Here is a 12,772-nt window from a genome sequence, read left to right as displayed (position 1 = left end):
TCAATATGTGCATCGGGTGCAGTGGCACCGGGACCACAAGCTCCAGGCACCCGATTAAACACCGATTATTGCTAATTTTGCAACTAATCAGGCTGTTACTAGTGCAATCATCTTTCAGGGACTAGGGTCATGATTTGAATGGTGCAGCAGGTGTAGTGGCACCAGGCCAAAAAATTGTCAGAACTCCTATAAACACCCATTATTGATATATTTTACTACTTAACAGGCAGTCACAATTACATTTACCTTGTAGTTGAAAGGGGCTTAACTGGTTCAGCAGTTGCAGTGGCACTAGGGTCAAAAGTTGTCGCAACTCCACTAAACACCAAATATTGCTATATTTTACTACTAAACAGACAGTCATACGTGAAAGTATCTAGCAAGCACTATGTCATGATTTCAATAGTGCAGCAGGTGGACCGAAAGCTCTAGGCAGCCAACTAAACACAGAATATTGCTATATTTTATTCCTAACAGGCAATCACAGGTGCAGTTACCTTGCAGACAACAGGGTTATGATTTTAATGGTGCAGCAGGTGCAGTAGCACCAGGCCCTCAAGTTGTCAGAAATCCACTACACACGTAATATTGCTATATTTGACTACTAAACAGGCAGTTACAATTGAAGTTACCTAGCAGTTAAAAGGGACTTGATTGTAATACTACAACAGGTGCAGTGGCACTGGGGCCAAAAGCTTTAGGGACCCCACTAAACCTAGATTATTGCTAAATGTTACTACTAAACAATACTGTTTCAGGCGCATTCATCTAGCAGGCAATAGCATAATGATTTGAATGGGGCAGAAGGTGCAGTAGCACCAGGACCAAAAGCTCCAGGAACCCACTAAACGCAATATTGCTATATTGCTACATTTGACTACTATACAGGCAGACACAGTTGCAGTTATGCTGCAGTTAAAGGGGGTTTAATTTGAATTGTGCAAAGGTGCAGTAGCACTGGGGCCAAAAGCTCTAGGGACCCCACTAAACAGCAAATATTGCTTTATTTAACAACTAAATAAGCAGTCACAAATGTAGTTACCTTGCAGGCACTAGGGTCATGACACCAGGGCCCAAAGCTCCAGGAACCCCTCTAAAACATTTTTTTAATATTTTACCACTAAACAGGTAGTCACAAGTGCAGTTGCCTTACAGGCAATAGGGTCATGATTTGAATGGTGCAGAATGGTGCTATATTTTACTATTAAAGAGTCGGTCACAAATGCAGTTATCTTGCAAGCACTAGGGGCATGCTTTGAATGGTGCAGCCGCACCGGGCCCAAAGGTTGTCGGAACTCCCCTAAACACGTAATATTTCTATTACATAAATTAATTCTATTATCTCACTCTTACATTTTTCAAAATTTTGCTATTACTTAACCGCACTATACCACTAGTAACAGCACAATATATTGCCTTTTTGTACATAAACAAGTCATAACACTTTAACAGACTTGCTGTAACTTATGTTGTACAACTCCTCAGTAAGTTACAACTTAACAACAAAAAACAGTGTATTATTAATCACATAGGTGAAACATAATGTATTTACCAATGCGTGTTGTAATGCGGCCTCCTTGCTCTCCAGAACAGAAAGTAAAGTAAATGAGACTCCAAAATGAACACAGGGAAAATCGAATTCCTTATTTATTTGAAATCATATTTACAGCTTCTACCCCTCCCCATGACCTCCGACTTAAGGAGCCCCACAGCCTAGTCTACGACATGATGTGACATACTTGGACTGGTGAGAAAGGGCCCTGAAACATGGCTTTGATATGCTTTAACTTGGCAAGAATCAGATTAAAAGGAAATAATGGAGGGCAGTCTATCTGCTAGTATAATTCAAGAGCAGACACACTATCACTGAAGAAAACACATTCATATGCTCTTACCTCCACCAAACATCACTTGGCTAAAAGCCACGAATCTATTTCTTAACCCAACATAATCCAGTGTGCACCTTCATGCAAAATTCCTGAAACAATGTCTTTGTTCTGCAGCCGAGAACAGATAGTTTTTTGTGCAGAGCTAGAAATCATTTTCTTTAAAAGAATATCACACTTTGGGAATATCACTCAATGCAGAGAACATTTTCACAATGGTCTCATTTGAGGGGCAGCCACGGCCACAGGCCAAGTTTAAAGAGCAGCACTGCCTTCGGTTTCATACTGGGATTTTCTCTACTCTCTCAAGACTTTATGTTCTCGGTCTAAACAACTGAGGGGAGACACTATCCAGAAAGGACAGTTGTGGTCTTGACTTGTGAGACACCGCATATGGGGCTGAAATCGCTCATCTGACACGCCTTGAGTGAGGACATACACCTACTGGCACAGCTTAAGAATAGCACACTTGGTGAGTTCAATGCTCAACAGTAAAATCACACAGCAGTATAAACGAGGCACTCAGCTGTTATAGAGATGCACCACACGAGTGATTGGTGAACGGCACAGGGGGCATGTCTTGGGCTCCACTAATGCCTGGTAGCAGGTGTGACAGGAGCACACATGGCCACACTCTAGGAACACACAGGAGATGCTGTTACTGAAGCAGACAATGCAGACATTCTTCACAGTCTCCTCATTCTCTGGGTAACCATCACGCTGGAGCCGTGCTTGGGATTCCTGGAACAGGTTCTGAACCTCCTTCCGTCGTTGTTTTTCACGGTACAGCAGGTACTGTCGTCGCAGAATGAAGAAGAGGCTGGTGCAAGTGGCCACCCCAAATACTAGGCTGAGAATCTTCCATATCCGCATTCGAGATTCCTGCTTTTGTAGTAGTGACTGGAAATTCAAACTGCTCAGATAGTATTGCATTCCAGTCTTGGGTGGCTGAAACTTGATAGTTTCATGGTCCAGGACCACCTCCCCCACTGCTGTGACTGTACTACCAACTTTCAGCATCTCCTCTGTTTCCAGGATGCCTTTGGGTCGCTCGCCACTGAAGTAGTGACCAATGCTGTCAGTGAAAGACTGCACTGAAGGGTGGAACTTCTCATACACAGTCTCCAGATCAAGCTCCCCTGCTTCCATTGGCTTCAGCACCCTTATAGACACAGATCCGCTACTAGCATCCTCTGGAACCAGTTCGAAGGGAACAGTGTTGGTTCGCTGGTGAAACAACTTCTCACAGTCATTCCTGCGTTGCAATAAAAGGAGAGGACAAAAATGTTAATTCATTGATAGCACAGCCTCTGTACAATCTATCATAAGTTGTGGCATCCTACCTCAGCTTGTTGAAGGATCTTTAAAAAAAGAATACTATATCAGGAAGCAAATCTTGAGAAATTGAAGGGGAAAGTATTCATAATGTTTGTAACTGTGTAAGATGTAAAGTACTAGGACCCCCAACTTAAGGTGGAATTCAATGCACTGTTAAGAACCAGGCTATGCTAATTAAGGCAGTCTCAGGGGCTAGAATGGATGATATAGTTTTAGAAATGATCCACTACATGGGTCAAATGCAGGAAATAAGAATCTAAACGCACACTTAAAAGGTGATCCCATTGAAACACAATGCTATGATCAACCCAGATAGAAGTCCCTATTTTATTGTTATATGGTAATTCCAGGGGTGAGTCCATAACATGACAGCAGCATTGCTGCAATGAGCAGTTGTGGTACCACCCTTGGATGCAGGGGTTTCCGGTCCATGATTGGGGTATTTATTGATTTAATAAAGGTACCACAAACTTTTCTGGATTTACACCAAGGTATTTATCACCAGTCTTTTCCTTATTGTAACCTGTCATGGTATGTCTGTGATGTAATGAAGCATTACCACATTTGAGTTATACTGTAACATAGCATTAGTCATAATCAGTTGGAAGTAGAAGTGTGCAGTACCATAAATAATACGGATATCTCCTTTCTGCATGCAGTTCTAATAAATACGGTTGTGAATACACTCAGTATTGCTCCATCATTCAAAAGGACCAAGGTGTACATACATTAGTGGGAAATCTGGGGCACTGTGGTGAAGGAAAGACAGCAAGAAGGAAACAATATTTGATTCACCGTATGCATCATTTTGATCACTCTTATTCTCATACTCGGCCATTAAATAATTGGAACAATTTTCACAGATCAGATGAGAAAATCTGAAAAACATTATGTTCACAAGTTGCACAGGTCTTCCTGAAAAAAGGCATCAGGAAAAGCCAATCTGGAGGCCTTACAGAGGTACAAGACGGATCTTGCCTACTGGAAAGACATACATATTTTTGTTTAAATGGAACGCTTGTAAAAACCCACAGAATAACAATTTAGATGGAATGAACGGTCTCAAAGCACCGGTTAAATATATACAGAAGTTACCCCATTGTTCGCAAACAAAAAAGCAATGGAAGTGAGACGTCGGATCACTTGTGGGATCTGAAAGGTGTACCCCAATAGAGCTACCTTGGGGGAGGGAGATATATAAACATCAGTCATAGAGAATAGTTTCTCCAAAACGTCACCTCAATAGTCTGGGAACTTTGGGAAGTCACATGCTAAGATCTTCAGGCAGTCCCATGCTTGGTGCATGAAACTGGCACTGGAATCGCAGCATCGGGCACAAGTTGAGCTATACGGGTAGTCTGATCGGGTTAGCATTAAATGGAGTACTATATATCTGGTGTAGGGATTTGAAATGTATGAGACCCTATCTGCCATTTGGAGACAGCAGACCAATCTAGTTGCCATTCTTTGTCCGAAAGTGTCATACCCAACACAGATTCTCATTTAGTTCTAGTGCGTTGTTGGGTTACCAAGGCCACAGCCTGAATGTCCGCGTATAGTCTAGTGACTATATGTTTGGTCAAGGGGAGTATCATAAGCAGCAATGGGGTAGGTGGTTTTTGGGGGAAGTTTTCTGATTCCCTCTTACGTTAACTGTGTGATGGTAACTGAGTTTATTTCTGAGTGCATGCATCAATGGGTATGCCCAATTAATGCAGTCAGCTGGATGGGAAGTGTCCCTCTCGACAGTCAGATGGTATGCCCAAAAGTACGCATATTGAGCTTGTATGTAAAAATAATACATGTCAAAGTCTAGGGCAGCCAGTATCCACTGCTCATGTGGTGATGTTAAAGTTTCCCAGTTAACCCTGGCCCTGGGCTGGCTACCTGTCAATGGGATCATGTGTGACCTGAGGGTTTAAGGAGTGACTATTTTGGGGGATGGCCATATTATAAAAGAGGTACCATAATTTGGGTAGTATTCATTAATGACATTATACCTGTAAGAGAAATGGGCAGAGAGGCCCAACTATTGATTTGATCTTCAATTTTGCTGATGGCATTTCTATAGTTTTTAGCTATGTTAGTTATTTTATCACAACTGATCTATATCCCCAAATATTTTAATGAGGCTCTCTTCAATGTGAGGGGAAAGACATCTGTGTCCAAGGTGCAGTGAGAATATGATGAAATTGTTCCAATTTATGAACACCTGGAATTTACGTATGACAGAGCTTAGATTCTGGACATAGTTTTCCAGCTAGAAGGTAATATTGTCTGAATGTAGGGAGTTTACTCAATTCCAGGAACTGAGCTACAGGCTTCTCTTGGCATGATATTGTCTAATAGCACAAGCTCATGGTACGGGAGCAAGAGCATATAGCAATGCTGCCTGTGGGCATCTCCAACATGTTCCCATTCCTACGACCAGTGGGCTGGACGAGAGGCCATTCAGCCATAATCTGGTGGTCGGCCTACTATAAAGCAGGGGAATCCACACCGATTAGAATTCCCACCCTGCCTAAGACAGCAAACAGAAATTCCTAGTCCAAGGAGTCAAATGCTTTTGTGGCGCCTAGAAAGACTGCCACTGCTGGTATGTCAGGGTTTTGTTAATGAAACAAAGAGAAGAGGTCAGCACATTGTGGATGGTAGATCAGTCTAGAATAAACCTTGCCTGATCTGGCAGGACCATGTGTCTTCATCTTTATGATATTCTGAGCAGCCCAGGGATAGCGTAGGTGCGAGGCCAAAGTCCTGCCTAGTCTATGCTCCCTCACCAAACACCATAGCCTTAGCATGTTTATGTCAATGCTGGTCTTCTAGCTCAGCTGTCTCACTGAACTCAGTAAATTTAATGTTTATGTATGAAAGAGTTTGCACCTTCCTTGTCTGCTCATATTGCCCTTCCAAGGTATGGATCTCCTGCTCTAGTTTGTCAAGGCGGCATGTTGGACTGAGAATGCGTCTAGCTGACTCCTAGCATTGTGCGAGCTAAGTTAGCATTAGCAGAACCATTTTGTATTCAGCCGCCATTTTGTACCATGATCGAAAATAAGCTCCTGTCACATACAATTTGCCACAGCAGAAAAGCAGCTCCGATAGTTTCTCTTCAGTATTATCCAAGGTTGTGTTCCACTGCCTTAATGAATAGATAATTTTGTCTCAGCATACTTTTCCTCTCGAGTAAGCCCTGCTCCCACCCTAGAGAGACGAGCACGGGAAAAATAACCTTGAAACTAAGATAGCATGTACCCGTTCTCAAGATGGTAGCTAGCCTTTCTGTACTCCCTTTGTTCGTTAGTGCCCGGGCTAGAAAATTCTAGTCTGGGCGGGGCTTTAGAGGTGTTGGCAATGTATATTTTGTGTTACTGTGTGAACGGGGGTCAGTTCCTCTGCAGCTATCTAAGGAGGCTGGTCAGACCGGACTCTGCTCAAGCGAATACTATAAAATAACTTGGTTTGTATTCTATACTGTCTGACCGACTCTTCATTTGTATGGAAGGCTGAGAGGTGGTTGCAAGTAACCCGGGTGGCCCTAATCTGGTCACTTCCTTCAGTTTGTGCCCGAACAGGGACCGGAATGGGTGAGTGACCCTTCTTTACCCGTGGACGGGGGAGGAGGAAGGGGCTGCGTCGAGTCAGATGGGCAGATCGGGGATCCCTGCACGAGCTTAGTACTCGCAGCTGCCCCGCCAGCCTGACCGGGCGGTGCCTCGCCCAGTGGTCATCCCGACGGGGGTCCTGTAAGGCAAAACCCTCGGATCTGACCATTTTGCCCGAAGAGTCGTCAGTGGAGAATAACTTTGTTTGACCTGTGTGCACCAGGTGAGTTTGCTTTGGTTGTGTTTGTGGTTACGGCGCCACTTTGGTTGGTGTATGGTACGGTCTGAGGATCGTTTTTGGACAAGCGCTTGCATTTGTTCAAGTTCTTTATGAATATGGTATTGTTCCGATCCGGGTTTGGTGTGATCTGCGGACCAATTTTGGTAAGGTATTTGAAAATATCTGTTTGGCATAGGTAAAGAAGTTTTTGTTTCAAGATACCATGCTTTAGTACTCTATTTTGTGTGAGTTGTCGTTGTTGCTCTAGTGATGCTCGATTGGGGAAGAGAGTCAGCCTGCGCCTCCAGAAGGCAAACAACATTTTGAGATATATGTCAAGCATGCCTTTGGCCCTATTATGTTTAGTACATTATGGCACAAATATATGAGGGACAACGCCAAGTTGCTGGGGCCGTTGATGGGCACTTTTGATGATCAAAAGCATAATAAGTTGTTTGCAAAGAGAAGTAGGCAGTCCATTTTTGATTCCCTTAGAACGTGGCAAAAGGAAGCTAAACAGAGACGAATGAAAGCAGAGAAGGAGGCCCGGAAAGGAAGGATGCAAACGGCAACTCAGGAAGCTGTTCCGTACGATAGAGAAAGGACTGAGAAAGGGATAGAGTGTGCTGATGGGAGGTTCCGATTGCAATGTGAAAAGTCTTATGTGGCTCGAGAGGACAATGATGCGTTTGTGGAGGAGTTGCTGGACGCCTGACCTCCATCTCAATACGCCCTACAGAGAATATACCCTGCTGTACCACAGCCCCAGTAGTCTGTCTCTTCTGCTTCTGCTGTTTCTGTCTCTTCTGTTGCTGATCAAGCAGCTCTGGCTGCCACGCTACCTGCAGTTTGTGGCTTTGCCTTCTGCGCCTGCGATAACCGTTAGTCTCCCTGCTATGCCTATTGTGTCAGCGTCGCTTCTCTCCCCAGCCCTCACCCCATGACACAGCCATTGCCGACTTTAATGCCTGTCCCTTCTGTTACTACTCCTTCTCTTATCCTTCATTCCCCAATTGTATTGGGTTGCGGGACACCTGTACAGGGAGCGGGGTACGGGGACTGCGCGACTGTGAGGGAGCGACTGGAGCAGACATTGATACAATAGGATGTGGCGACAAAAAGGCAGTAGCCAATCAGGCAGCTCAGTGGGCTGGTAACCCCATTCACAGTGTGGAGGATGTGTGGGAGATGATGAAAGACTATGAGCCTTTCGTCCAGCAGCATGCCATTAAGCACATGTTGGCTACTTCGATCGGGCTTTGGGAACAATCTTTTAATGAAGCAGCGCCACAGATTATTTATGATATTAAGGATCATGTCTATGTAGCTGACATGGCACCCGGTCAGGTGTTTGGTAATGTTGCGGGGATGGTTACCTACTGTAGTAGGCTACTTGATAAGAGCCCGAAGAAGGTGTTTCAGATTCTGATGAGGGAGGTGCATCCCATATATAACCCAGAAATACCAGAGCAACGAGATCAGCATGATATCGTTATCAGACCAAAGGTGGAGGCTCAGTTCTAGGAACAATGGGTTTACACTCCGTGGAAGAGGAGTGAGGTTTTGTCTCTTAAGACTCAGTTACCTAACCCTAGGAAAAATCCAACAGCATATTACAAGGAACTGACTGAAGCAGCTTCTTCGACTGTAATGACGCTTACCGACATTGAAATGTTCTTTGGTTTGCTGGTGCCTGTCGGCATTTGGAGGCAGGTGCACACACAGGATCACGTTGTGGAGTTGGGTTGTACCTGGGAGCAGATTAAGGAGTGGGACAAAGACAGAAAACCAGGGGAGAAGTCTAAGGCTGAGATACTAACTTTACCTGGTCGAATTATTACATATATGCATTCTCTTATCCCACGAGAAGGGTATATTGGGACAAGTTAACAGCATGTCGACAGAAGAAAGATGAAAGTGTGTCTGATTTTTTCCACTCAGTTTGAAGGTGTGTTTTGCGATTTTAGTGGACAGGATTTGTCGGTGGAGGGGTGGGTCTGACTATTCGTTAATAGATTTGTTACGAACTTGCTTACTGAGATCGCGACTTCGGAGAGTACTTGGTCTACCTCCACCCCTTCTGTAATACGGAGTATGGCGTAGTACTATGAACACAGGGAGAACGAGGAGAAAGAAAAGGTGGAGAAGTAGTATAAGGCGTTGAAGACGAAGGTGTTTGCAGCAGGCGTCTAGGGGGAATGGCAGGGGACGTGGTACTGGTCCGGCCCGGCAGCTTCCTCGTACTAGTAGGAACGCTGCGCCAGTAGGGCCGAATCAGTGTGCGTACTGTAAGGAGGAGGGGCACTGGTGCAGTGAGTGTCCGGTGTTATTGCAAGAGCTGCAGCACCCAGAGGACGAGGTTCTCTGGGGCGTGGTGCAAGTGATCAGGTTGGGGTCCAAGAGGATGGGACTCAGCAGGGTCGCTCTGACCAGAACTATTTTGATGACCCTTGAAGGAGACAGTATTATCACGATGATTATGATCTGGACGAGGTGACAGGGATGTCTCACAGTTAGGATGGCTAGGGACCGGGTGAGGGACCAGTTCAGATACCTGTAGATCAGTGTGTCCTTTTGTCACCGTGCATTTGCAAGGCTCAGTTAAGAAATTTTCGGTCAATACAGGTGCAATGAATAGCTCGGTTTCTTGTTTGCTGGTCCCCGGGGCAGCTCTGTCTGGCCAAAAGAATGTTTCGGTAGGCTTTTCAGGTGTACCGGTTGTGAGCCCCATTTCCAAACCACTTGCCTTGACTATCAGTCCCTTTACTGTGGATTCCCCCTTTCTTTTGACATCCAATTGTGGAGAAAATGTAATGGGTTTAGATTTATTGAAGAAGTTGCATACAACCATTTTTTGTTCTCCGGAAGGTGTCTATATGACAATGGGACCATATGTAACAAGTTCACAGCAGTGTCTGTCCAAAGATGCGCCCCTTCCTGTTGAGTTTAAAGATGTTCCACCCCCTTTGTGGGCGACGGGTGATACGGATGTGGGATTCTTACAAATTCCTCCAGTTTCCATCAAAGTTAAGGACAATGCCGTTTTGCCCCGTATTCCCCAGTACAAAATTCCTCAGGCGGGGAGCGAGCTTTTTGTGCAGTATACAAGATCTGATTGAGTCGGAGGTAGCTGAGGAGACAGCAGCGAACGTGTGCAACAGCCCTATTCTTCCTATTCTCAAGAAGTCATCCTCAGACTCTCCCGATGACAATGCAGACGTTTATCGTTTTGTGATTGCTTTGCACGCAGTTAACAAAATAGTGGTTCCTCAGTTCCGGGTGGTCCCTGACATTACTGCCCCTCTCACAATGATTCCTTCCTCTGCCCAATTCTTCTGTCATTGCTTTGAAACATGCGTTTTTTTAGTATCCTAATTCATCCTGTAAGCCGTCACCTGTTTGGTTTTACACCAGCTGGCAGAAGCTTTAGATTCTGCCGCGCTCCTCAGGGCTATACTGAGAGCCCTAGTATATATAGCCAAGCCTTGAAAGCCCAATTAGATTACCTGATGCTTTCTCTGGGTAATGTATTGCTCTAATAAGTGGATGACATCTTGATTGCTTCGGACACTGAACAGGGATGCAACAACAGTACCGTTAAGTTGTTGCTACATTTGGCTCACCACGGACATAAAGTGTCCCTTTCTAAATTTCAGTATTGTCGACAGGAGGTCACCTATTTAGGTTACCTACTGTCGAAGGAGGGTAGGAGATTGACACCGGAGCGCATTAGCGCCATTGTTAAAATGCCCATCCCTAGAACTCAGAGGGATGCACGTGCCTTCATTGGCATCACTTCCTACTGGCGACATTGGATTCCTAAATATTCATTACTAATAAAGTGCCAGCTAGCACTAACCACTAAAGACGAGCATGAGCCTCTGCCTTGGGCGCATGAATGTCATCAGTCTTTTTAGCAATTAAAAGTTGTGCTTTGCTCTGCACCTGTGCTTGGTACACCTGAATACGCAAAGGCATTTGTGTTGTACGTACACGAGACGGCTGGTTGTGCACTTTCTGTTTTAACACAGGCCCTTTGAGGTAGGCAACGGCCGTGTGCTTATTTTTCCGCTTTGCTTGACCCAGTCACCAGAGCCCACCCGAGCTGTCTAAGTCGCGGCTGTGTCCATCTCTAGAAGGCAATCGGCTGGGCTCGTACTTGATACTGACCTCACAGTTATGGTACCGCAAGTTGTGGACACCCTCATGAATAAGACCAAAACGCAGCACCTTACCAGTGCACGTCTGACCGGTTATGAGCTAACTCTTTTTGCCCTGCACATTACAATCAAAAGATGGGCCACTCTGAACCCTGCCACATTACTTCCCTTCTGAGAGTGCTGAAAAAGACATACATGATTGTCTTTTTTGGACGGAAAAGGAAAGACGATGGGACGGGTAGACCTGACTGATGTTCCCTTATCTGACCCCCAAGGGGAACTATATGTCGATGGCTCTTGTTTCAAATTACCAGATGGCACTACCACCGCAGCATATGCACTCACTACACTGCATACAGTAGTTGAGACATCACAAGTTCCTTATCAGTCCGCCCAGGCAGCTGAGTTAGTCGCCCTTATTAGAGCTTGTGAGCTCAGCGAGGGATTGGCTGTTAATATTTACACTGACAGCCAATATGCTTTCGGGGTAGCCCATAATTTTGGGCAGCTCTGGGTAGAGATAGGGATTCTCACATCTCATGGAACACACATTCAGAATGGGCCCCTTATACATAGGATTTTGTCTGCCATGACAATCCGTAAGAAATTGGCTATAGGGAAGTGCAGTGCCCACTAGCCAATCACCGATGATGTGGGGAGGGGAAATGCATCTGCAGACAACCCGAACGAAGATGAAAAAGATGTTTATAGTGGGTCCCACCAGGTGGGTATCCAAGGCCACCATGTTTGAGGATACTCTAGACAATGTGAAAGAAATCCAAAGTGAGGCAACGATTGAGTAGTTAACATTATGGCAGGAAATCACAGCACGCTTAGATGAGGATGGGTGCTGGACGGATAAGTTGGGAAAACAGAGGTGGATGTTACCAGATGCATATGTCCTTCCTGTGGTTACTATGGCGCACGGACCACCTCACATTAGTGCGATGGGAATATGTAGGCTGTTAGACCCTGTATGGCAGAATGACAATATTCCCAAAGTTGCTGCTCATTTAGTGAAGTACCGTATGGTATGCGTGATGTATAATCCTAGAAAAGGCACCCCCTGGTAATTTTGCACTGCCTTCTTTTCCTTTTGAGGTTCTCCAGATCGATTTCATCGAAATGGAACGGGTCAACAATGTGAAATATGTGTTAGTGGTTGTTTGTGCATTCAGTAAATGGATTGAGGCTTACCCTACCAAAGAGAACACAGCCATGGTGACTGCAAAGAAACTCCTGAAGGAGTTCTTCCCGCATTTTGGTTTGCCCTGTTTTATTTGGAGTGACATCGGAAGTCACTTCAAATCAAAGGTTATCCAGCTGGCCTGCACATCAAGTAGGAATGTCATGCTGCAAAAGCCCCCAGTCAGCAGGTCTCGCTGAGAAGTACAATGGTACTCCCAATCTGAAACTGGTAAAAATCAAAGAGAGCACAGGATTGCAGTGGCCAGAATCTTTATCATTGGCCCTTTTGTCAACAAGAGCTACAGCACAATCTAGGACAGGAGTGTCACCGTATGAGGTCGTATTTTGGACGCCCGGCGAATGCATGGGGCATCC

The 12,772-nt window shown here is 45.1% G+C and overlaps 1 protein-coding gene across 4 annotated transcripts in view; it reads right to left on the bottom strand.

Annotated features, from left to right (window-relative positions):
- Nucleotides 1-1,634: 1,634 nt before the first annotated feature.
- The window catches only part of MUL1 (mitochondrial E3 ubiquitin protein ligase 1), a 934,495-nt gene continuing 923,357 nt past the window's right edge, over nucleotides 1,635-12,772 (bottom strand). For all 4 annotated transcript variants that reach the window (XM_078643000.1, XM_078643002.1, XM_078643001.1 and 1 more), the window contains exon 5: nucleotides 1,635-3,141. In XM_078643000.1, the coding sequence (XP_078499126.1) occupies nucleotides 2,409-3,141 (733 nt within the window). In that variant the 3' untranslated portion in view covers nucleotides 1,635-2,408. The remainder of the gene's footprint in view (nucleotides 3,142-12,772) is intronic.

Source organism: Lissotriton helveticus, chromosome 5_1 (assembly GCF_964261635.1).
Source record: "Lissotriton helveticus chromosome 5_1, aLisHel1.1, whole genome shotgun sequence".
Taxonomy (NCBI): Eukaryota; Metazoa; Chordata; class Amphibia; order Caudata; family Salamandridae; genus Lissotriton; species Lissotriton helveticus.
The sequence above is the reverse complement of the archived record's forward strand: the minus strand, read 5'-3'. Positions and strand labels throughout refer to the sequence as shown.